Genomic DNA, 23272 nt, shown 5'->3' on the forward strand with positions numbered 1-23272 from the left:
AAAAATGCTTTGGCAGCCCTGGCAGCATCTAGCATGTCACAGCCTGGGGAGCAGGGAAGCCAGATTCTAGTGTTTTCACATAAATTATAGCAAATTCTCCCTTGGACAAGCTCGGGTGCCCATGACCAGCACAAAACCCTTGTCAGGCAGTACCTAATCATGTGGATGTGAGGTGGCCTCACAGCACTGGATGCATGTGGGCAGCAGGTCTGCCCGGTCACCATCCACCTGTCATAGGAGAGTCCCACCCAAAGACTCAAGAGCCTCTCCCCTCTCTCAGCAATTCCCAAAATTCCATTTTTGGGGAAATTTAAAACCAAGCCAGCAGCTGCATCACACAGCAAAGGTGGTTCAGACTGTCAGCATGGAAAGAGCAAAGTCAGAAATCAACATTACAGGCTGGGGAAGTGCAACAGCCCAGAAAAATGAATCTTCCTAAAAGATGAGGCACTGACATGGCAAATCGTGCTCTCTCCTGTACTGCTGTGCCATGCATGAGGAGAGCAGATCCCACCTGACAGCAATTCCTCCCCCAGCGAGGGCTGGCAGAGCCGGTGTCATGCAGGGCCAGGGCACAACACCAGCCCAGAGGAAGCTGCAACACCTCCAGCACAGAGATGGAAACTAACTGACCCAGCCCTGGGAGGATACGGAGCCCAGAACTGTTCTTGGAAATAATTTCCTCAGCTTGGCAGGATCTGTTCTTTGAACTTACAAACCCAGCTCTGGGGCTGTGTCAGGAATGCTGGTCCTGTACTGGCCCAAGCCTCAGCCAAGCGCTGCCAGTTCACCTTCCTCCACACTTTCTGCTTCTGCTGAAGGGCCCTCTGGAAGCCCTTTCCAAGTAGGACGAGTCTGCTTTTCTCAGCAGGTCTCACAAGGTCAGAGCCCATGGCTGAGTCTACAGCAACAACTTTTACATTGGAATGAGCCAGAAATTATTTAACAACGAAAAAAAATCCATATTCCCACATTCTACAAAAAATCTGCTCTGTTCCTTGACAGACAGCCAGCTCTGTGGGTACACCAAGGAAAGCTAAAGGTCCCCAAAACCTGAGTAAGTCAAAGGCCAAATCAAACTGACCACAGACAGCACAGAGAGGTGCTGGCACGGCACCAAGCAGGGAGGGACAGGGGGCTGCCCCACAGGAAGCACAGAACCCAGTTCTCTGCAGGTACCAGGACACGGTGCTTAAAACCCAAGTGCTTCCACACCTTTTGTGCCCATCTCTACTGCAGCACAGAGGCTGTGGGGAACAGGTCTCACAGAGATTCTGGACAAACATCCCCAAAAGACAATGGTCCCCAACATCTCACTGCCGTCCTGTCCCTCCTGGGTACAGCTTGGAGCCACAGATCCAGGCAGACAGAAAAAGCAGACAATTCCTTACCCCACAGCAGGGCCGCCTCATCTTAAACATCTCCAACATCTTTCAGCCACTCATCAGGTGCCCCATCCTGCTTGTGCTCATCTCCATCCCTGATGTTCTGCAGCAGTTCCCACAGAAAAGGCTCACTGGCAGTGCTGGGACCGTGAGCAGCTCCCACGGACGCACCCACTGCTGCCCCCAACTCGCTGTGAGACCAGAGCTGGGGCAGAAGTGGTGGCTTACATTCAGCAATGCAGGCACAAGCAGCGAGGGTGAGCCCCCAGACCCACAACACCCAGCTGTGACACTGCCCAGGTGCACCAGGAGAAACCCCCAGAGGTGTGACCCCAGAGGGACCAGTCTTTCTTCTGGGGCAGAGGAAGTCTGTACTCCCAGGGTCCCAGCAGAAGTGTCTGTGCACAGTTTGGGGCAGGTGAGCTGTACTGCCTCAACTTGTTCCCTGCTCCATTCCCATTGTACCGGCTCGCTCAGCCATTGCCAATCAACACCGAGTGCTTCTCATCCCCCCGGCACCCGAGCCCTCATTACAACCCTGAGCCGCTAACGAGACGGGGGAAGGACATCCGAACCCCGGAGTTCGGTGTCTCTGGGAAAGAGAAGAGGCAGAGCCCATGAAATATTGATCAGAGGCTCCCACAGCTGCGGTGCAGCCCCGGCACATCCCTGCTGTCCTGCCACCAGGAGCTTCCGAGGGCCAGGAAGGTCTGAGCTGCCCCAGGGACTCGGTGCTGGCTCCTTGTTGCCCCAGCCCCTCACTGCTGGCCCCCGGCAAACATTTGGGAAGGTGCACTTCCTCACAGACAAAAATCTGAGGACAGGAAAACTCATTTCCTCCTTTCAGCCTTGTTCCATGCTTTGGACAACAGTGCTCAGAGTCCAGGCCCTCATGTCACTCATCACCTGTCTGAGCAGCAGCCGTCCTGAGCCCCTCGGGAGCTGGGGGGACAGGACCCCCAGGAGAGGGGCTCTGTCACAGGCTGGGCAAAGCCGAGCTGCCGCCACCATCTGCTCCGCCACTCTGGAGCAGCCTCTCTCTCTGTTGTTTTACTAATGTTGGGCACAAAAATAGCTCTCCAAGATGTCAGTGTTTTTGGGAAGCCGCGTGCGTGTGAGCGTGGGCGGCCAGAGGCCGATACTCACGAACTGCCGCCGCAGCTTGGTCCTGACGCGCTCGGCCTTGCTCTCGGCCGGGTGCACGGTGTAACCCAGCGAGCCCAGGTGGTTGTCCACAGACAGGCTCTTCCTCATGTAGAAGGAGCGGGTGCGGAAGTAGCTGAACGGGGCATCCTCCACGGCCGTGCCGAGCTGGGGGGCCCTGGGGGGCTCCGAGCAGTCATCCTCCAGCCGCCAGGCCTCCCCTGCAGAGGAGAAGATGTGTCCCCATCAGAGCATGACCCAGACATGTCCTACCCCCAGAGCCAGCTCTGGGGATGCTCAGAGGGCATCCCTGGACCCCCCTCTGGCCATCCCACAGCTGCAGGGTACAGATGCTGTACAGAAAGCAGGTCCTGCCGACAAATCCCCACGTACCCCTGCCCCAGGCAACAGCCCCTGCACTCAACCTGCCCAGGAACCCACAGTCTCCACCATCTCCTGGCAGGAATCAGTCAAATACAGTTCAAATCATGGAATGCTTTTTGTTGGAAGGTAGCTTAAAGCTCATCTCGTTCCAACCTCCTGCCATGGGCAGGGACACTTTCCACTTCATCAGGTTGCTCCAAGCCCTGTCCAGTCTGGCCTTGAAGTCTTGCTTTGTGAATGGGAAAAATGAGGCATCACAGGTGTTACAAATGACAAAAGGATTTACTGCCATCTCCTCCTGCAGAAAAAAACCTAAAACCCATTATGGCACAGCCAGGAGCAAATCAACAGCCCCATGAAGGACAGAAGCCAGACCTCCTTTCCCCACCTGCCCGTCGCCAGCAGCAACAGGATGCAGCAGTGCAGGGCTGAGAGCCCCAGGGACAGACCTCACTAACACTGCCACAGTGGTGACAGTGGCAGAGCACAGTTGGCACCATGCAGGGCTGGTGATCCCAGGGTAGGACTGGCCACATTTCATTGCAACAAAAGGGAAAAACAGCAAAACAACAGGAGATGTTTCCAGAATATCACTGCTGCACTCTTTTCCCTTCAGCTCAGATTGTCGCCGGCTTTTTGTTGCCAATCTCCTCTTTACATCTGGAGCTTGCCCTGCCTCCTCCCCTCAGCCAAAATAACTGCTCTAGCCATGACAAACAATCAATAAAAGCCTCACTCTTGAAAACCTTCTCAATTACTAGCCCAAAAGGGCATCTCACTGCCTCCAGGGGCTCTCCCCCTCCTGCAGCCGCTTACCAAGGCAACATCCTTTGCCTCTCATTTCTGAAAAAGCCAGCACCTTCGAGCATGAACAACCAGGATCCCAGTACATCAGGGCTGAGGAGCAAAACACTTCTGGGGTTTAAAGCAGATAATGGCCCTAAGCCCCAGTTCAGCAGTGCAGTCCAGTTTACCCGGCAAGGCTGTGGGGTTTACATGGAATATGGTGAGACACAGGCTGGACTACAAGCCACCAGAAGAGGAACCACCTACACACACTGCCAGAGGGCAGGATTAGATTGGACATTAGGAAGGAATTCTTCCTTGTGAGGGTGGGCAGGCCCTGGCACAGGGTGCCCAGAGAAGCTGTGGCTGCCCCTGGATCCCTGGAAGGGTCCAAAGCCAGGGTGGACAGGGCTTGGAGCGACCTGGGATAGTGGGAGATGCCTCTGCTCATGACAGAGGGTGGAACAAGATTATCTTGAAGGTCCCTTCCAACCCAAACCCAAACCATTCCATGAAAGAGGCAACCCAGAGCACAGCACTCTGAGCATCATGTAGATTTTTCCTCCCCTACTTTCAATTTAATAAGCTGCTGCTGCTCCTCTCCAAATGTCACCTCACACAACACAGGAACTGCTGTTTGAAAGCTGTGATTATTCCATGCACAAACACGTCAATCGGAGGCAGATCCAGACTGCCATTGTGAGATAGCATCGCTCTGGGAGCGCAGCAGGGAACACTGGCACAGAGAGCAGGGGACATGCAGGGAAATGGCCCATGAAAGGAGGAACATGCCCCCGATGCTCACCTGAGATGGCCCAACCACTGCCTGTGCCATCCTGTGTCCTCGAGATTGTCCCCTCCCAGCCCCACAGTTCACCCAGACTGTTCTGCTGCCCTAAGCAAGGAGGGCCAAGGCCATGTGCTGAATGAGGGAAAGGACTCACCTGCTGTACCCATGCCTCTGTGCAGGGCACCTCACCCAAGGATGAGGAGATGGGTTTCAAATCCTACAAAGCAGCTGGGCCTCATCTGCTCTCACTAATCCCAGTTCCCCAAGGATTTTGCAGCTTTTGGTCTTGTCTCTCACCTATAGGAGCTGCATTCTCCAGCAGGAGCTGGCCTGCCCAAGGGGTGATCCTCACCAAACTGGGTCCTTCTTCCCTGCACACAGGGAGCCACCACAGGACCTTGTCTACCCCAAAAATGCTTTTCTACCTGCTGAAGGAGCTTGTCCTGATTGCTACCAAAGAATAAATCAATGATCAAGTCCAGAACAGTCAGAAGGGGAAGATCAAGAAGTCAGAGAATCACAGACTGGCTTGGGCAGGAAGGGAAATAAAAGCTCATCGTGTTCCAACCCCTGCCACAGGCAGGGATATCACTCACTAGATCAGGTTGCTCAGGGTCCCATCCAACCTGGAGAGGAAATGCCAGGAACAGAAGCAAGCCCACAGACTGGAGGCCAACAATCCTCATGCTCTTGTGTCTTGGAGCTGCTCACCCCTCTGTCACTCAGAGCTGTTATGAATAAATCTAGGGTTTAACCATTTGTTTGTATGTTTAACCATTTGTCTGTTTACTCCACAGTTGGAAATTGTTTGTATGTTTAATCATTTATCCACTTATTCCACAGTTCGAAAGTTCGCTTGAGTGTATTCACTAATTCTACCCCTGTTCGTATCTTCCCTACATGATGTATTTGCCCCTATGCCCAGTTCACACTCTGGTTGTACTCCTCAAGTTTCGATATTTCTCCCTGATGATAACCCCTTTGTTAGAACCCTTTGTACCCAGTAAGTTGAACCCTCTTTGTCCCCTGCATGGCGTCGGGTAACTCAGCCGCTGCTCCCTGAGGTGACTTCCTGATTCCCAGAAGGCCTAGTGTCTATTGCATGTTAATTGCCAGACCCCAGCAGTGGACCAAAACTGGACTCAGACCACAAACCAAAGTAGGGACTACACAACAATCCACATCTACGGGATAGGAAAGTCTCAAAGAATCCGAGAAAGCCTTCAACACCCCTGGAGCCGGTCGCCATGACTTGAGAGAGGTCCAAATGAAGTAAACCCCTTAGAGGAAGAAGCCACAAGCGGAGTCTTTGGACGTATCCTCCGAGGGTGAAGACTCCAACCCTGCCGTAACCGAGAGGATTCTCTACCCCTCCTCTGGGACGCTGACTCACCTGGGATCGAGAACCCCGTACCCCACCCCCTTAGGCTATCTTTTAATAAAGGCCTTATCAAGAAAGGAGCACAAGGTCTCCTGGTCCTTTTATTTACTTCAAGAGCTCTGCCCTCAACATCAGCACCTCTGTAAGATCTTCTGACCCATCTCTTTGGGCTTGACAGTAACAATTCCTGCAAACCCTTTTTTCTTTCTGAATTTGAGGTGTTGGGGAGGACACACATCAAAGGATGGAGGGGACAGCAAGGACAGTGCCTCTCCAGCACCTCCTCTACAAGCAGAAGAAAAATTAATGCCAGGGTCCTGGTCTAAGCTCAAATCCAGCTGCTTCCATGTGGCTTCTTTATTTTCCTCCCATGGGCACAAATTCCAATAAACTCACCCCAACCATGCTACAAGTTAACTTCTTCCCAGACCCACAGCAGGGCATGGAGCCAACTCCTGAAGAGCTCTGCCTGTTGCCTGACAGACAAGGGAGAGTGGAGGCAGGGAAGTGCTCCAGAGTTGTCTGCTCCTTCCAGGTGCAAGAGGAGGGAACTGCAAGGACCAGGCACGTAAACCATGCAGGGAGTTTCTGTGCAGGCTGCAGCTGAGGGCTGCAGCTGGTCAGAGGCCGAGAAGCCCCTGCCTGCTGTAGAAGGAAGAGGTGAGAGAGCAAAGGAGAGCTTTTCCTCAGTCCCACTCCTAAATCTTCACAGGGGAACAAGAGATGAGAAGCAACAGGCAGCTCATTGCTCTGTGCCACCAGGATGTGAGAGACCTCCTGGCAGACTGATGTGTGACACCCAAGGGATAATGGCTTGGACAAGGCAGGCACTGTCCCTGTCCAATCAAGCCCCATTTGTGCTTGTCTTCTCCTCTCTAGGACTTGTAGCCATAAGGATTTGGGGTTAATCCTGGAGCAGCTCCAGGCAAGGAGTTGAAGAATATAGGACGGAGAGGAAGAGCCCATAGCCTGTCCCAGCTGACCACAGCACTGTTATGGGTGTCCTGCAGGGGAAAAACAAAACCAGACCAGCAGGAAACCCAGACCTGCTGACCAGCCCAGCCAGTTCCTGAGCTCATGGAATGAAGTGGAACGTTGTTTTGAAGGGAAAGAAGGGCTCTGGGAGGCTCAGCAGCCACAGGCTCAGCTCTTCTGCCCATCTTCAGGGTCCCAGATCCCCACCAGGCACCTTGACGTCCTCACAAGGACCTGCAGAGGAGCTGTGGTGCCACAGCAAGACAACCTCCTGTGACCTCCCGTCAAGTGCCAGGGCACATCCCTCCTCCAGTGCTGCCATACTGGAACCATAGGACACAAAGGAAAAGGTTGAGGAACATGTCCCAGTGGGCAGATGAGGATGTCACATCTCATCCATGCCAGACATAATCACTTCTTCCATCTTGCTTGGGCCATCTGGTCATGACCCCCAAAACAGCAGCAAGCAGAGTGCGGTTCCTCCCCAGAGCTGTGAACTCTCCCTGAAGATGAGCTCATCACCTCTCCCAAGGACAGCCCTGCTCCTGCCATGTCCCTGTGCATGAGCCTCTTCCTGAGCTGGTTTTGGTCCTGGGTCCCCCCACCTTGAATGGGGAGTGGTGGTACCTGCTCACAGAAAATTCATCACTTCTTTAGGGAAAGGACCTTATCTGACAATCCCAGGATGGTTTGGGCTGGAAGGGACCTTAAAGCTCATCTCATTCCACCCCCTGCAATGGGCAGGGACACCTTCCACTGTCCCAGGCTGCTCCAAGCTCTGTCCAACCTGGCCTTGGACACTTCCAGGGATCCAGGGGCAGCCACAGCTTTCTGGGCAACTTGTTCCAACTTCTCTCCATCCTGATACCCAGCAGCCCAGCTCTTTTTCATAAATCCTTATGGGAATCCTGCATTCCTGGTCAGCATCCCAGGGATTGTTAACCTGCAGCACCGCATGCTGTTCCATTCCCTTTGTGCTGTCCAAATGTCCCACCCTGCCAGCAGTGCCATCTCTTCTTTTTCTCCTCTGAGACATCATCCTGACAGCCTTCATAAGGAAATAATTAGCAGTTCCTAATTGAGCCAGGAAAACAACGTGGGAGAATCTGGACTGAAAACAACACACACATTCATCCACTGCTCTGGCTGTGGAGGGAGCCCTCCAGTCTCCATGGGTTTTCCTACTCCTTCTCCTCTTGGCATCCCCGGCCCCTTCCAGCCACGAACAAAGATCTTAAACACTTCTTACATGTACTCAGAGTTTCCATGGCTCCTGCTGTTCAGGGAGGGATGTGCACAGGCTTTGCTCCAGGACGGCTGTTTCATGGAGCACGAGCCTGTCTGCACTCCCAGGACAGGAGGTGTCTGCAGCAGAAGGCGAGGTGTTTGCAGTGGGTCTGACCCACATGGCAACATCACTCCACAGTCTCACACCAGCATCCCACTCCCTTCCTTCACCTCCAGCACAGCTCACTGGAAGCACCAACAGAGCAAATGGGGACCTGTAGGTGTGCAAGGGAGCTCTGCATGTCATGTCCTTCGTGGTGGAGCCTACACAGCTTTCCCACAGGTTTCCTCCCATTCCAAGACCCACTCTAACAATTTGAAGGACCGAAGGAAAACCCACGGGTCCCACACATGGAAGCAGTGGCTCAGGTGCTGCAGGACACCCAGGAGCTCTGTCACGACAAGAGTGGCAGGAAGGGTTCAGCGATGTGCAAAGATCCGCTCTGTGCACAACTTTTGGGAAAATTAGTAGTACCAGGAAATGAAATGCAGCCTGCAAAGCATCAAAATTAATCCAGGGTTTGGACAGCTGCTCTGCTGAGCAACACAGGGCTCTGACTGTGAGAGGGATAATTTTAAAAAACCCATAAAAATAAAAAAATCCAAGGGTGCTGTTTGATGGGAGCTGTTTTATAAGGATTTTATTCAGCACTGGGTTGTCAGCCCTGGCTTCCAGGCTTTATCTTTGTTTCAGTGTTAATAATCCCCATTCCCATCACTTTTATAGTCCCAGCGTGATTCTGCTGGCACCAAAAGCACTGAAACACTTTGGCCATCAGTGGCTTTGCCAATAGACTTGCTCAGAGCAGCTGGCCCAGCAATATTAGTATTTCATCAGGATCAGCATGAGAGTAGAAGAACATGATAAAAATCCTTAGGGCTGACCCAAAGGCCAAAACACAGTGCTAGGCTGGGAGCACAGCAGTGATGTTCCTGCCACCACTCCCGGTGGAGGCCAGCTACAAGCGCCCTGAAGTGACACAGGAAAGAGGCACCTGGGCCTGTTGCATTGGCCAAGGAGGCCCCAGGGTGGTATCTCACCCCAGCACCCTTAGGCAGAAGGCTCCAAGCGTCACCTCTCTACCTGGGGTGGCTTCCAACAACCAGTTCTTCTTTTTCACCAGCATAATATGAAGGATTGGAAAGTTTAAGTATCAAGCTCAAAGAAAGACTCAACCAGGGGCAAAAACCCCAAAAGTTTACCAAGAAGTGCTATTTTCAGAGCAGAATAAATTCCACATGGGCTGGAGTGGAATTTGTGCCCCTGGAGAAGCGGGAAAGCTTTGCTGGGATCCTGTAGGCACAGAGGGGTGGGTGCACTCACCGGCAGAAGGGACCGTGCAGCCTTTCTGGTGCTCGGAGGCCGAGTGCTTCTTGTAGGGCTTCTGCTCCGGCATCGCGTCCCTGTAGGCTGCGGGCTCGAGCAGGGGCAGCCGGCTCAGCACTGGCGACTGCGGGATGCTGGGCAGCGTCCGCGACTTCCCCAGGAGCGGCCGCTGCAGCTTTCTGTCCAGAGACCTGCAGGGACACAGTGCGGGACAGGGCGTTCAGAGCTGGGACAGGACACAGGACACAGGACAGGGCGTTCAGAGCTGGGACAGGACAAAGGACAGGGCGTTCAGAGCTGGGACAGGACAAAGGACAGGGGTGTTCAGAGCTGGGACAGGACACAGGGCTTTCAGGAGGTGGGAAGGGTCACTCAGGCCAGGACCCCTCTGTGACACGCAGCCCCTGGCTGAGCACAGCTATGCCCTTCATGGAGTCATGGAATTGTTCAGGTTGCAAAAGCCTTCTAGGATTAGCCAATCCTACCATTACCCCAGCACTAAACCATGTCTCTAAGGGCCACATCCACAGGTCTTTTCAACACTTCCAGGAACAGTGACTCCACCATTGCCCTGGGCAGCCTGTTCCATGAAGAAATTTTCCCCAAGATCCAATCTAACTCTCCCCTAACAGCACAACCTGAGGCCATTTCCCCTTGTCCTGTCCCCGTTCCCTGGGAGCAGAGCCCGACCCCCCTGACTGTCCCCTCCTGTCAGGAGTCGTGCAGAGCCACAAGGTCCCCCCTGAGCCTCCTTTTCTCCAGGCTGAGCCCCTTCCCAGCTCCCTCAGCCCCTCCTGGTGCTCCAGCCCCTTCCCAGCTTTGTTCCCTTCCCTGGACATGCCCCAGCCCCTCCGTGTCTGTCTTGTCGTGAGGATCTCAGAACTGACCCCAGAACTGGAGGTGCCTCAGCAGTGCCCAGCACAGGGGACAGTCACTGCCCTGGGCCTGTGGCCACATCACGGGTGGTACAGGCCAGGTGTCACTGGCCTCTTGCCCACCTGGGCACACCTGGCTCAGAACCACACTCCACTCTCTGTTAGCAAAGCTGCTTCTGTGCCAGTGAAGCCTTCTCCCCTGGCCAGGTACTGTAACCAGGATTAGCATCTTGAGCTGCAAGGCACAACCAGCACAAAAAGAATTCAAGATCCCAGCCCACCTCAAAACTCACAGATAATCTGAATTAACCAAATAAGGAAACCAGACAGTTCAAGACTGAAGGGATAAAAATTTCCTTTGAGACAGTAAAACCCCCATTGAACACCATCCACAGCACCAGAAAGGGATTTGAGGTAGAAAACAGGTCACTGGCAGGTACTAGGGAAGGTCCAGACTCCAGCAAGCCAGGCTCACACAGCTGGTACTGCAGAGGTCTCCAGAGTGTCATGGAACATGTAGAAACATAAATTCAATGTCTCTGTGAGGTCAAAACTCAACTGAGTTTGATGCTGGGGCTCCAAATCTGCCGGGGTGACCAGGACACCCCCCCACATGTCAGCATGACCACGCACAGCCACGTGTCCCAAAGCCCAGCGGCAGCCCACGCCCACAGGGGCACGGGAGAGTGGCACCCTCCTCCTGCTCCAGCCCGTCCCCACCTGGGCATGGTCCCCAGGTGCCCTCCTCGGGGACAACACTGGCCCCAGTGGTGCTCCAAGGAACCCAGAAATGCAATAAAAAGGAACAGAGACCAGCACTGTTGTGGGGTGTCCTGTGCTGAAGGTTACCCCAAGGCTGTCCCTTGTCCCCTGCTTTCACAAAACCCACAGCTGAGCTCAAACGAGCTCCCCAGCACACCCCAAGGCTGTTCCAAAATAACAGAACCACTGAATGCTTTGGGTTGGAAAGGACCTTAAAGATCATATTCCAACACCCTGCCATGGGCAAATCTCATAATGAATGGTACAGTTCACTCAAATTTCTATCTAGAACTCAATTCTTCACTGCTTATGCTCATTTCTTCTTGTGCCAATATTAACCTTTAGCTTAAATAATTATCCCCCCTCTATGGTGTTTGCTCCCATGATTAATTTCCATTATAATGAAGTCCCAGCCCCTTTCTGCCTGCATTTTTCAAGGCTGATTAACGCAAATTCTTCCACTTTCCTCCCAGAAAATTAGCTTTCATTTCCCCACGGATGTTTCCACACCCCTCACTGCCCTCCTTCTCTCTTGGACTCAGCTTTCTCCACCCATCCTGGAGCATCATAGAATCCCAGGATAGTTTGGGCTGGAAGGAACCTTAAAGCCCATTTCATTCCACCCCCTGCCATGTCCAGGAACACCTTCCACTATCCCAGGTTGCTCCAAGCTCCGTCCAACCTTGTCTTGGGCACTGCCAGGGATCCAGGGGCAGCCACAGCTGCTCTGGGCACCCTGTGCCAGGGCCTGCCCACCCTGCCAGGGAACAATTCCTTCCCAATATCCCATCTAACCCTGCCCTCTGGCAGTGGGAGCCATTCCCTGTGTCCTGTCCCTTCATCCCTTGTCCCCAGTCCCTCTCCAGCTCTGCTGGAGCTCCTTTAGGTCCTGGAAGGGGCTCTGAGCTCTCCCTGGAGCCTTCTCCTCTCCAGGTGAGCACCCCCAGCTCTCCCAGCCTGGCTCCAGAGCAGAGGGGCTCCAGCCCAGTGATCATGCAGACCTGAGCTCCTGATGCAGACAGCAGGGCAACTCCTCTGCCTCCCTGCACGTTCCACCACTAAATTTTATCCTATTTCATGCTTCAGTGTTCAGGGTCACACAGGCAGAGGCCATCGTGCCAAAGCTCCTGAGCCTCGGTGCTGGCCTGTCCCTGGGATGTTTGTCACAACAGCCCTGCACTCCCATGGCAGCAGCTCCCAGTGGTGCCAGTCTGATGTCACTCAGGAGAGCAGGCACAGGGCCAGAGCGGTGCCACAGCCGTGCAGCCACCTCCCAGGGATGGTCACACTGAGCCCTGGGGCACACGGGCTGCGGCAGAGGGCAGGCCCGGGCAGCCCCACACAGCACATCCCCAGAGCAGGGCTGGGCAGCACATTTTGACATTAGGTCAGCAGTTTATTGGTATAAATCAATCACATTCTCTCTCAGTTCCCAGGTGCTGCTGCTCTGCTGCTCTCTGGGGTTGGGGCAGGGACAGTACTGCCCTAGGCCTGGGACAGCAGTGCCTCAGCTGTGCCCGGCGCTCAGCACTATCCTGCCCACCCCAGGCCCCACGCTTCAGTGGGATCAGCATGGAAACAAGATGTGCCAAGAGATACAAAGCCAGAATTAGCTTCCCAAGCAGTTTCCATTCCAACAGAACATTTGTACATCTCATCGTAACATATTTCACTGGCACAAGGCAACAGGGACAGAGCTTAACACATCGCTCTGCTGCACAAATGAGTTCAAAACATTCCTTTTTCTGTTCATGTAAATCCCAGGATACCTGTGTACAGCTCCATCACCTGCAGAACCCCATTAGCATTTTAGTGCTCCTGTTCCTTTTGTCCTCACAGGGCCACTCACAAGAGTCACATGGGGAAAAAAACCAGAAGAATTCACTCTGTCAGAGAAGCAATTTTCAAGCTATGTATCTTCAGGCAGCGATTTATATTGTCAGAAAAAGCAAAGCAACTAGAAACCTGTTTACCACTGAAATCTGAACTCAAATTCCCAAGCACAATTCAGCTCCATGGATTTACTACCCCACTTGTCATTGTTGAACCACAGCTGGCACACAAGTACCACAAAGCCCCTCGTTCATCCCAGCCCCCCGGTGGGGTGGGGAGGAGAACTGAGAAAAGGTAAAACCCGTGAGTTGAGGTAATAATTGAAATACAGTTGGTGGTGGTGTTTATTATTATTATCATTATTATTGTTGTTGTTATTATTGTAATGGAAATGGAGATAAGAAAAAGAGAGAGAGGAATATAATCCCAGATAGACAAGTGGTGCCCAACCAAAAAGCCCAGCCTGTTCCTCAGTAGCAATAGGCCTCTCCCAGCCAACCCCCCAGTTTCCATACTGGGTATGACATTCCATAGTCTGGAATATCCCTCCCAGTCTTTGTCACCTCCCCAGTGGCAGAGCATGAGAAATGGAAAAGTCCTTGACTTAGGGAGAACATTTCCCAGCAACAACCAAAGCAGCATTGTGTTATCAACGTTGTTCTCATCCTGAATCCAAAACACAGACCTGGACCAGCTCTGGGAAGAAAATGAACTCTATCCCAGCCCAAGCCAGAGCTGGTGCACAGCTCCAGAGCCCTCAGCAGCCACTGCCAGGCAGGACCTGAGAGCACCGGGAAGTCACATTGCATCTCCGTCTGCTTCCCAAGCAGGCGTCCCAGCTGGGTGCTATCAAGGATGCCACATCCCATTAGTAAAAATCCCTGACGGAGTGTAAAGCTCAATTAGAAAAGCCACAATCAATGCTTTACAGCCTATATTTAGCTGTTCAGCATTTGGGTAAGAAGGAGAGCACATAATCGAGTCATGACAGGGGTGGAAAAATCCTCCTGGCTGGGTGTGAGAGCTCAGGCAGGAGCCCAGTGACAGCTCTGTCACTCCAGCCCGTGACAGCTCTGTCACAGCCAGACAGGGAAATGTGCCCCAGGGACAGCCGTGGGGCAGGGGTGACCGTGCCAGGCAGGGGGCAAGGCTGCTCCAGCACCCCCAGCCCGGCCACAGCCTGGCCACAGCCCCACACACCCAGCAGAACTCATCTCCAAAGCTGTGCTGTGTCCAGCACCTTCCCCATGGTGATGTCCTTCTCCAATCCACGAAAGAGAGGGGAAGGGCTCAGATAAAGGGAAGGAAGGGAGAAAGAAAAGTTTAATGCAAATTAAAAGCCAGCTCCTGCAGCCCTCCTGCAAGCTGGGAACAAACTGCACACACACCAGCCTCCCCTCCCAGCTCGTTTTTGTGTGAGAGAAGCTGCTCTCCGGAGAGCACTTCCAGCCCAACCCAGAGAGTGTGGAGTCTGCAGCTTCCCAGGGCAGGATGGGGGAGTCACCCCAGCAGCCCCAGCAGAACCCCAACAGCACCAGAGAGAGCAGCAGGAGGAGCAGCTGCTCTCACAATCCAAAAAGTACCCCAATAAGCCTCACTGATTTATATTATTTGCCCAGGAGCAAAGCAAGGAAACCTCCTGCATGTGTCCTGGAAATGCCTGAGGATGGTGACCCTCCAGAGATGTCCCACTCCTGAGAACAGGGAAGCCTTCATCCTGCAACAGCACCCAGTCCCAGCACCTCTGACACAAACCTGAGCAGCCACTGTGCTACTCCCTTCCCTGGGGCAGGCTGCTGCTGGAACACAGCAAGAAGGAGAGGAGGTTAACCTGGGCAGGAAAACCAAGGAGAGAAGGGGGCAGAGCAGCAGGGCAGCAGCTACTCCAGACCTTGCCCACCTGCTCCAGAGCTGTGGCTTGGTGACAGCCATATGCCCTGTGAGGAATGTGTGACGACACTTGCAAGATCCAAGGGGGACAACATGTGCCCCAAAGAGCTCACAGCCCCAAAACTCAAACCAAAGATAGACAGAGTAGACAAAGGGCGGCCCCTCCTCCTGCAGCACCACCCAGCATCCCACAGGTAACTGGAGAGGGCTCCTCTACCCCCTGAGTTAATTAATTCACTAAATCTACCGAGCAAAAGAAGTTGATAAAGCAGAAGGTTTGGAGAAGAACAGCTAAATGTGGTACAGGCTGAGAGGGTGGCAGGGACAGGGGCCAGGAGAGCCCAATTATTGCAGAGGAACAGGTCTCCCAGATCTTCCTAGCCTGTGGTTGCTCACTCACTTCCCAGCCTGCTCCTCCAAGGAGATGTAACTTAGCAACCTGACCTTAAAAACTCGGCAAGGGTTCCATCTGGATTCAGAAAATCAGAGATGTTACAAGCCAGGAGGAGCCATTACCCACCAAACACCCTCCCAAAGCGGGTGGGGTGGGGGGAGGGGGGATGCACAGCCTGAGACCCCTGGCAACGCAAACAATGGCTGCAAAGTGGAAACAAATCAACAGAACACCCACATCCATTCCTGAAACAGCTTGTGGAGATGCAGCTGGTTGTGAAAGGTACAGGGGCAGGGATAGATGGGATACTGGGAAGAAATTCTTGGCAGACGGCTGTTGAGGCCCTGGCACAGGGTGCCCGGAGAAGCTGTGGCTGACCCTGGGTCCATGGAAGTGTCCAAGGCCAGCCTGGACAGGGCTTGGAGCAACCTGGGATAGTGGGAGGTGTCCCTGCCCATGGCAGGGGGTGGGACTGGATGGGCTTTAAGGTTCCTTGCAACCCAAACCCTTCTGGGATTCTGTGAGGTTTCCCCACAGGTCTCAGCTCCAGGGCACAGGATTCACCCTGTCCTGCCATGGTGCCTCACCCCATTCGGTGTCCCAGCCCAGGGCAGACACAGAACTGGCTCCTGCAGGAAGCAGCTGGGGCACCCCACCAGGCTGGGCTGCAGCCAGGCCAGCCCAGCCCAGCCCCCAAAGCCCGAGGCAAGGCACGGCTGTGCCTCTGACCCCCCAGGAATGCATAGTGCTCACTGGGTGTGAGCTCTGCTCTGAGCCATGGGGCTGGGCAGAGATTTGAGCAGGGATCTTCTCCATCCCCACCCTGACAGCAGCAGTAGACAAGCCAACATCTACCTGTAGCTGGTTTCTGCAAAGGGGCTCTGCAGGAGAAGGCAGCAGCAGCAGGAGAGGGGAAGCACAGGAGGCTGTTGTGCATCAGAAGCTCTTTCTGGACAGAAGCTCGAGGCAGCAGCCCCTGGGATGTGCTTCAGTGCAGTCCAACACCCAAAGCAGTGGCAGGACCCCATGGAGGGCAGGGAATGCAGTTTAAGGGGATCACACAGCAGTAGTGAAGCCTAGGGAAGGAGTGTGAGAGGAAGTCAACTGGTAACACACAGAGTAGCCTTGGAAACCAAAGCCTGAGGATTTTGGCAGAGCAGAGCCTTCGCGGGGCATCCTCACCTGTTCAAATCACCAGTTTGCTCTGCAAACCTTAGCAGCTGTGAGCAAACTCGTGAGTCACTGGCACTATTTCCAGTGACCCTGTGGATGACAAAGCCAGAGAAAATCACTGAGAAATCCCTTCGCATTCAAAAAACACCCAAACAAAACACCTTCTTTTCTGGCTGGCTGGTGTATGTGTGTGAAAAGTGGAAAATGAGAGCTGAAACAGAGTATCTTTCATCTGACTGTGAGACAGTTTCAAAGCAAAACAAAACCCAGAACAGCATTCAGTGTGCAAGTTCAGAAAAGGAGAAAACAAACTATGTGAAGCTATAAAAATACCTTCCAGTACTCAGCTGTGAACTGGGAAATACCATGATTTCCACCAGACGCTTTCCAAAAGCTTCTTCTCCTGCCACCTCTCTGACTCGCAGAGCATCTCTGCAGCAGGGCCATCACCCCAGCGCTGAACTAAACACCACTGCCATCCAGGGAATAAGTGCTGCTGTCCCTACAAACTGCATTTTGGTTTGGAGGGGTGTGGGAGGGCAGGACAGGCGGGTCACACACCTCTTGTGCTGAGGGCAGCCCTCAGGAAAACACTTCAGAGCTGCCTGGAGGAGAATTCAGCACCATTCCCTGCTATGAGCCTCCTGTGCCTGAAGCCCAGCCCTGCTCCCAGCACCAAGGACATTGGGAGCCAAGTACCAAATGGCCCTGAAAAGGGCCAGAAGTTCTTTTTGTGGCAGATGCTGCCTGAAAACCCTGAGTTCTTGGGTGTGTGACAGCCGGTGTCACACCAGCCACTGCCCACAGCCTCTCTCCCACCAGGCATTTACCGAATGCTAAAGAGCTGCTGCTGCTACTCACCCCTGGCACCACGACACCATCCCAGCATGCCAAGCTGGGCAAGGCCATCCCCAGGGAAACAAGGTGAAAAAACACAAACCCTTCATGGCAGCACTCACTAACTATGAGCTGTGGCTGTGTTTTGTAGCAACGCCTCTATTTCACCATTCACTGGAATCCAATTGTTGAACAGATAAGGAAGTATGTTGGAGCCAGACACTGCCATTAATTCATTCAGAAGTATGTTGGTTTCTTTGTTAGAAGAATCTTTTTTTCCAGCTCTGTTGCAGGCACTGAATGACATCCCTAGCCAGGGGGATGCTCCCTCCACTTCCCAGCCCAGCAGCATCCCACAGGGCCCTTGCTGGTGGCCACCCTGCCCTCTCTGTCACCCTCTGTCGCTGTGGTGCCACCAGACCTCCCCTCCACATCCTGGAGTGAGAGGAGCCCTGCGCACTCCCTGCCCTCCTGCTGCCCTGATCACACCGGGGCAGAGCAGGGACCAGGCACTGAGGAAGGCTCTGGCAGAGCCCAGCTCAGACCTGCTGGAGCTGCACTTGCACAACAAAAAAGTCCACAAAGACAAAAATTCCCTAGGGCCAGGGAAAGAAACAGGAATATTCATGGAACATGAACGTTTATCCTGCTGAGTTCTCTCTGAAAAATGGGGAGAGATGGCAGACAAAGGTGAAATTAATCCCAGCACAACAGTGGAGCAGATGAGCACCCTCCCTCCTGGCAGCTCCAGAGCGTGACCTGCATCCTCAGGGACCAGTGTGGTGACTGTCCCAGGGTCCCCGTGCTTATAGCCAGGCTATGCCATCCAAATGAAGCGGAGAGGATGGCCAAAGGCATCTGGGATGTTCCACAAGAGGCTCAGGGATCACTGTCTAGATGGAGTAGCTCTGAGGCTTACAAAAAAGGCTGTTTGAGATGCAGAAGGAAGCTCCTTCCAGGCTGACAGTCAGCTCATGAGCAGGATGTGACCCCCAGGGACACAGCAGTGCCTGGCCAGCTCTGAAGCAGGAGAGACACAGCAGAGCACGGCTGGGAACATAGCACCGGGCAGGAGAGACAGCAGAGCACGGCTGGGAACACAGCACCGGGCAGAGGGAGCGGCCCCAGGAGCAGCTCCCGGCTGAGAAGGACAGAGCCCCGGAGTCGCCCTGGCAGGAGCCAGGTGACCTGGTCACTGGTCACTCCTGTGACCCGGTCACTGGTCACTCCGGGCACCTGCCAAGGACACAGCAAACGCCTCCCACTCCCCAGCTTCACCAGACGCTGTGCCCCAGCTCCCGGCTTTTCTTCTGTGATGTTTATGTATCTCCTGTCTCCTCTGAAACACTTCGGAGACAAAAGCTAATGAAGCACAAGTAATGGATGACAAACATCCGGCTCCGATGGTAAAAGGTTGGCTGATTTACAAGATAAATAACTTAACTGCCTCCTGTGCATTTACAAACACCTTTCAGGGAGGATGTGAAGGGGTTCAGCATCACAGTCACCTCCAGAACCCACCTCCTGCCCTCCTCCCATTCCCTGGGCAAGACGAGCCAAGATGCTCCTGCACCACAACCCCCCAGCTCCTGTCCCGTTCCCAGTCTCATGACACAGGACTGCTCTCCCCTGTTGCTTCAAAATCCAAGTCACACGACAGAGGAGACAAAAAGCTGCTGAGATCATCTTGGAAAGGATACTGCTGCTCCTGACAACCACAGGGGAGATGCTTCAGGCCTGAATTTGATGTGCTCCAGCACAGGAAGGCACTCCAGACAGCTGGTGGAGCTGCTTGGTTTGCTTGAAATCCCATAATTTCTGCAGCATCACCAAGTTTTTCAGCACTGGAGATAAACAGGGGCTGAGCTGATCCATCTCTGACTATTAATCCCTGGTAAAATAATTATTCATATATGTTTTGGTCAAAAAGCAGATTTATAATCAATCCTTGGCATGTTGTTGTTTTAAACCTCCCTGGGCACCACCTTTCAACCAGAGCCTTAGGCTGGTTTTCATTTTCCTCTGAAGCACAAGAGGCAGGTCACCACCATGGTCAGAGAGACAAGCTCATTGAACAGGAAAAAATTGTTATGTTCCCAGTGTATCACAGTAAAATTCCTTAAAAAGAGGGTTTTCAGTGCAAGAGTAATGGGGTCTGAGGGGAGCAGGGAGCAGAGCTCTGGCAAAACCCAGCAGCTGCTCGTGGCCAGAGTAATGGATTTCATCTGTCTTGTGAGGGGAAGAACAGGAGCAAACAGCTCCAAAACAGCCCAGAGGAAGCCCAGCCTGGGCAGCAGCACTTAGGGACAGGATTCCTCCAGGGTGGAATCAGGTCAGGGTCCCAGGCAGCCCCAGGGCCCCGCTGCACAGCAGGAACCGAGCCACAGGGCTGGGCTGGGGGCTGGCCATGGGATGCAAGGAAGCAGAGCCCAAAAATGTCCTACTTCCAGACAAGAACCCTGGCACAGCTTCAGCTGCCAGGCTGTCTGGAGAATCACAGAATCATCAAGGTTGGAAAAGACCTCTAAGGTTATAAAATCCAACAACCAACCCAGCACCACCACCATTTTCCATGTGCCACATCCACACATTTTTCAATGCTTCCAGGGATGGGGACTCTGCCACTTCTGTGAGCAGCTGCAGCTCAGAGCCCGCAGAGGAAGGCAGAGCCAGGTTCTGCCAGGGAAACACATCCCTGCTGCAGGAAAAACATCCCCTAAAATCTCAGCTGGGATAGCCTCCCAATCTCCCAGTGAAGAGCTTGTGCCTGCCCCATCCCTGGAAGCGTCCAAGGCCAGCTTGGATGGGATAGTGGAAGGTGTCCCTGCCCATGGGCTTGGAATAAGGTGAGCTGAAAGCTCCATTCCAGCCCAAACCATCCTGGGATTCTGTGATAAATTTTAGCTGTTTGTTTTTTAAAGCAACATAAAAACGCACCCAGTTTTTCTACAAACATGGTTTTGCAGCCAAAACATAGATGTACTAGAGACAGCCACACAAATCCTGCACGCAGGGCAGACAGCAGAGGGCCCGGGGCCTCCAAGCAGCCAACAGGAACAAATGCCAAATCCAGTGGTTTCCAAACACCTGTGGAAGCACATGGATGCTCCAGGCAGCAGCAGTACACCCAGGGGCTGCCTCGGGTGGGGGATCTGCTCTGCTCCCCCCACGCCAGGGGATGCTGCAGCAAGAGAACCAGGAGGAGCTGCTCATTCCCATCTGCATTCTAACCATCAAAAAGTCAAAAAATGCAAAGTAAAGATATCTTGCATTAATTTGTATAATTGCCAACTATTCCTACAGGAAAAAACACAGAATTTTTGTGGGGAAAAAAACATTTTAATTATTGAAGTAAGTATTCTAGTTCTACCATTTGAAATATTCCCAACAGTAGTGTCCTTTTTTCCTTTCCTCTTTGATATGTTTCTTCCTGGGTCCAGAGAAAATCTCTTTTGTTGATCTATCCCTTCTCCCTTCCTCCCCAGCTCTCCCAGAGCTGGCTCAGCCCACCTCCTGCAGGACAGCATCACCTGGGTGCTCTCCCTGGAGCAGCCCTCCCCTCCTAGGGGAGCTCTTCCCCCACCAAGGGGCTGTTTGAAGGACATAACGCACCCAAACTTCCCTGCGGGAGGGTGCCAGGCTCCTGCCCCGGGGGGGGACAGAGGATATTCTGTGCCCGGATGCCTCCAAATACCAGTGGCATCTCCTCCCTGCTCCCGGGCTCTGCCACCAACCCACGGGCACTCACAGCTCTGACACTTCCACCCTTCAGCTCAACATGATACAAGGACACCGAGCCCCTTCCCCTCAGCCCCAGGTGATGCCGATGCAGAGGGACATTTCCCAGGTGTTTTGGGGCAGGCAGCACGCCACAGTTGCCCTGTGCCTGCCAGGGCCCCCCCAAATCCCACCCCCACCTGGAGCACACAAAGCCACCCCTGCCACCCAAGCCAGGACCTGGGCTGCCTAGTGTCCCCTTGCACCCTGGGGGCTCACAGGTGTCCCCCCCACTCCCCAGGGACCGCACCGTCAGGAGCAGGCAGAGAAGGGCACCCAGGAACAACCCCACTGGGAATCTTCCCCGTGGAGCCACCATTCCTCCCAGAAGCTGTTAACATTCCCACTGCTGTCTGGAATAACTGTGGATTGCTGGGGCTTGTGTTTCTTACCTGCGCCCCCACCCAGCTGTGACTCAGTGCCAAAGCAGTGGGAATTAGGAACCCAACAGCCTTTCGAGCAAAGTGTGACTCACAGGCCAAGGCTTTCTGCTGGAGGAGCTGGCTCTGCAGTCACGCTCTGTCTGTAACTCCCCTTAATAATACCAGTTTCATTCCCTTCCTCCCACTACCCATCCAACTACCACTCCAAAATAAAGGATGCCCATTCATCTTTTTCTGCCTAATCCAGGCAAAGATGAGCTTCAGCTTGTGCAGAAACCAGGCAGCTCCCAAGCTCATCTCCCATCCCAAAGATTGGTCTTCAAAAGAAACTGGAAGCCAGGCAGAAAGGGAGAAAAGCGGGTGCAAGCCTTGTCTTAACCTAAAACATGGCCCCAAACCCCAAAAAGATGACCCTGAGGGCTCGGATGTGCTTTTCAAGTCTGTCAGATCCATGGGGGCTTTCCTTGCCAGCTCCCGGGCCACACATACACGCACTTTTATGGGACAGATCTTAAACATCCCTTTACACACAGCCACGGGAGCAGGCTTTTGAGGAGCAGGAAGAGGCAGAGGCCCAGAGCATCCCCGGCGCTGTCCACATCACCTCCCCCTGCACCCTAACAACACAGGAGGGGACAGAGCCACAGCCCGGAGCGAGACCAGGAGCTCTGTGGAACTGAGACCACATTAGTGGGGGCTGGAACTGGGAATGCATCCAGGTGTCCCTCAGAGCACAGAAACGGAGAACCAGGATAAGTCAAGGTTTGGTGGAGAGGCCCCTTGCAATGACAAGTTTGATGGGGAGACAGATTTTTTCTCTGTGCTGTTCCCCAAGCCCCTTCCTGCCAGATCCCAGGCACGGTGCTGCAAACAGGAGGGAGAACAAAGCCAAAAGGCTTCTTTAGGTTTAATATACAAAACCCAGGCAGCTCAATCAAGCAACAAAAGCTAAATGTCATTTCCTCCCGTGGCACTGCCACTCTGCTCACAGTTGTGCACGTCTGACAGCTTGTCATCGTCATGAGACACCGGGGACACAGCCTGGGGAGAGGCTGGCACAGAAGAGAGGGGAGGAAGGCTCAGTCCTGCAGCCTCCACAGACACCAGCACCAAGAGAGATGGGGCACCTGTGAGAGCTAAAGGGCACAAGGGACCCCGCCAGGCACAACCACACAGGGCAGGTGGGAAACAGCACAGAATCATGGAATGGATTGGGTTGGGAGGGACCTTAAAGCCCATCTCACCCCACTCCCTACCATGGGCAGGGGCGCCTCCCACTATCCCAGGGTGCTCCAAGCCCTGTCCAGCCTGGCCTTGGACACTGCCAGGGATCCAGGGGCAGCCACAGCTGCTCTGGGCACCCTGTGCCAGAGCCTCTCCACCCTCACATGAAACAATTCCTTCCCAATATCTAACCTAAATCTCCCCTCTTGTAGTTTACAACTATTCCCCCTTGTCCTGTCACTGTCTGCACATGTAAAAAGTCACTCTCCCACTTTTTATAATACCCCTTTAGGCACTGGAAGGGGCTCTAAGGTGTCCTTAGAGCCTTCTCTTCTCCAGCTCTCAGCCTGTCTCCATGGCAGAGGGGCTCCAGTCTTTGGAGCATCATTCCAAACAAGCCTCACCCAAGAGGACACAGGCTGCCCTTGAAGACAGCCCCACACAGAGCTGTGCAGCCTCAGGCACCCCAAAACCTGTCACCACATTCCCAACCTCTAGCTGAATGAGGCTGAAGTTTCCAGCTCCAGCTCCTGGAGCCCTTTCCCTCATTCTTGCCCAGCCAAGCTGCAAAAGTGCTCGGCTGCCTGTTCCAGTTAAGAGGATTAATGGGTGCTCAGCACCTCTCGAAGCAGGCACAGGCTGAGTCACCAACACTGGACGTAGGAC

The 23272-nt window shown here is 53.7% G+C and overlaps 1 protein-coding gene across 1 annotated transcript in view; it reads right to left on the reverse strand.

The window, feature by feature from the left end:
• The window catches only part of LOC128796192 (ankyrin repeat and fibronectin type-III domain-containing protein 1-like), a 192708-nt gene that overhangs the window by 163531 nt on the left and 5905 nt on the right, over positions 1 to 23272 (reverse strand). Inside the window, exons 2-3 of the mRNA XM_053957619.1 lie at positions 9456 to 9649; positions 2532 to 2749 (exon numbers count right to left, since the gene is read on the reverse strand). Of these exons, the coding sequence (XP_053813594.1) occupies positions 2532 to 2749; positions 9456 to 9649 (412 nt within the window). The remainder of the gene's footprint in view (positions 1 to 2531; positions 2750 to 9455; positions 9650 to 23272) is intronic.

Source organism: Vidua chalybeata, chromosome 16 (assembly GCF_026979565.1).
Source record: "Vidua chalybeata isolate OUT-0048 chromosome 16, bVidCha1 merged haplotype, whole genome shotgun sequence".
Lineage (NCBI taxonomy): Eukaryota > Metazoa > Chordata > Aves > Passeriformes > Viduidae > Vidua > Vidua chalybeata.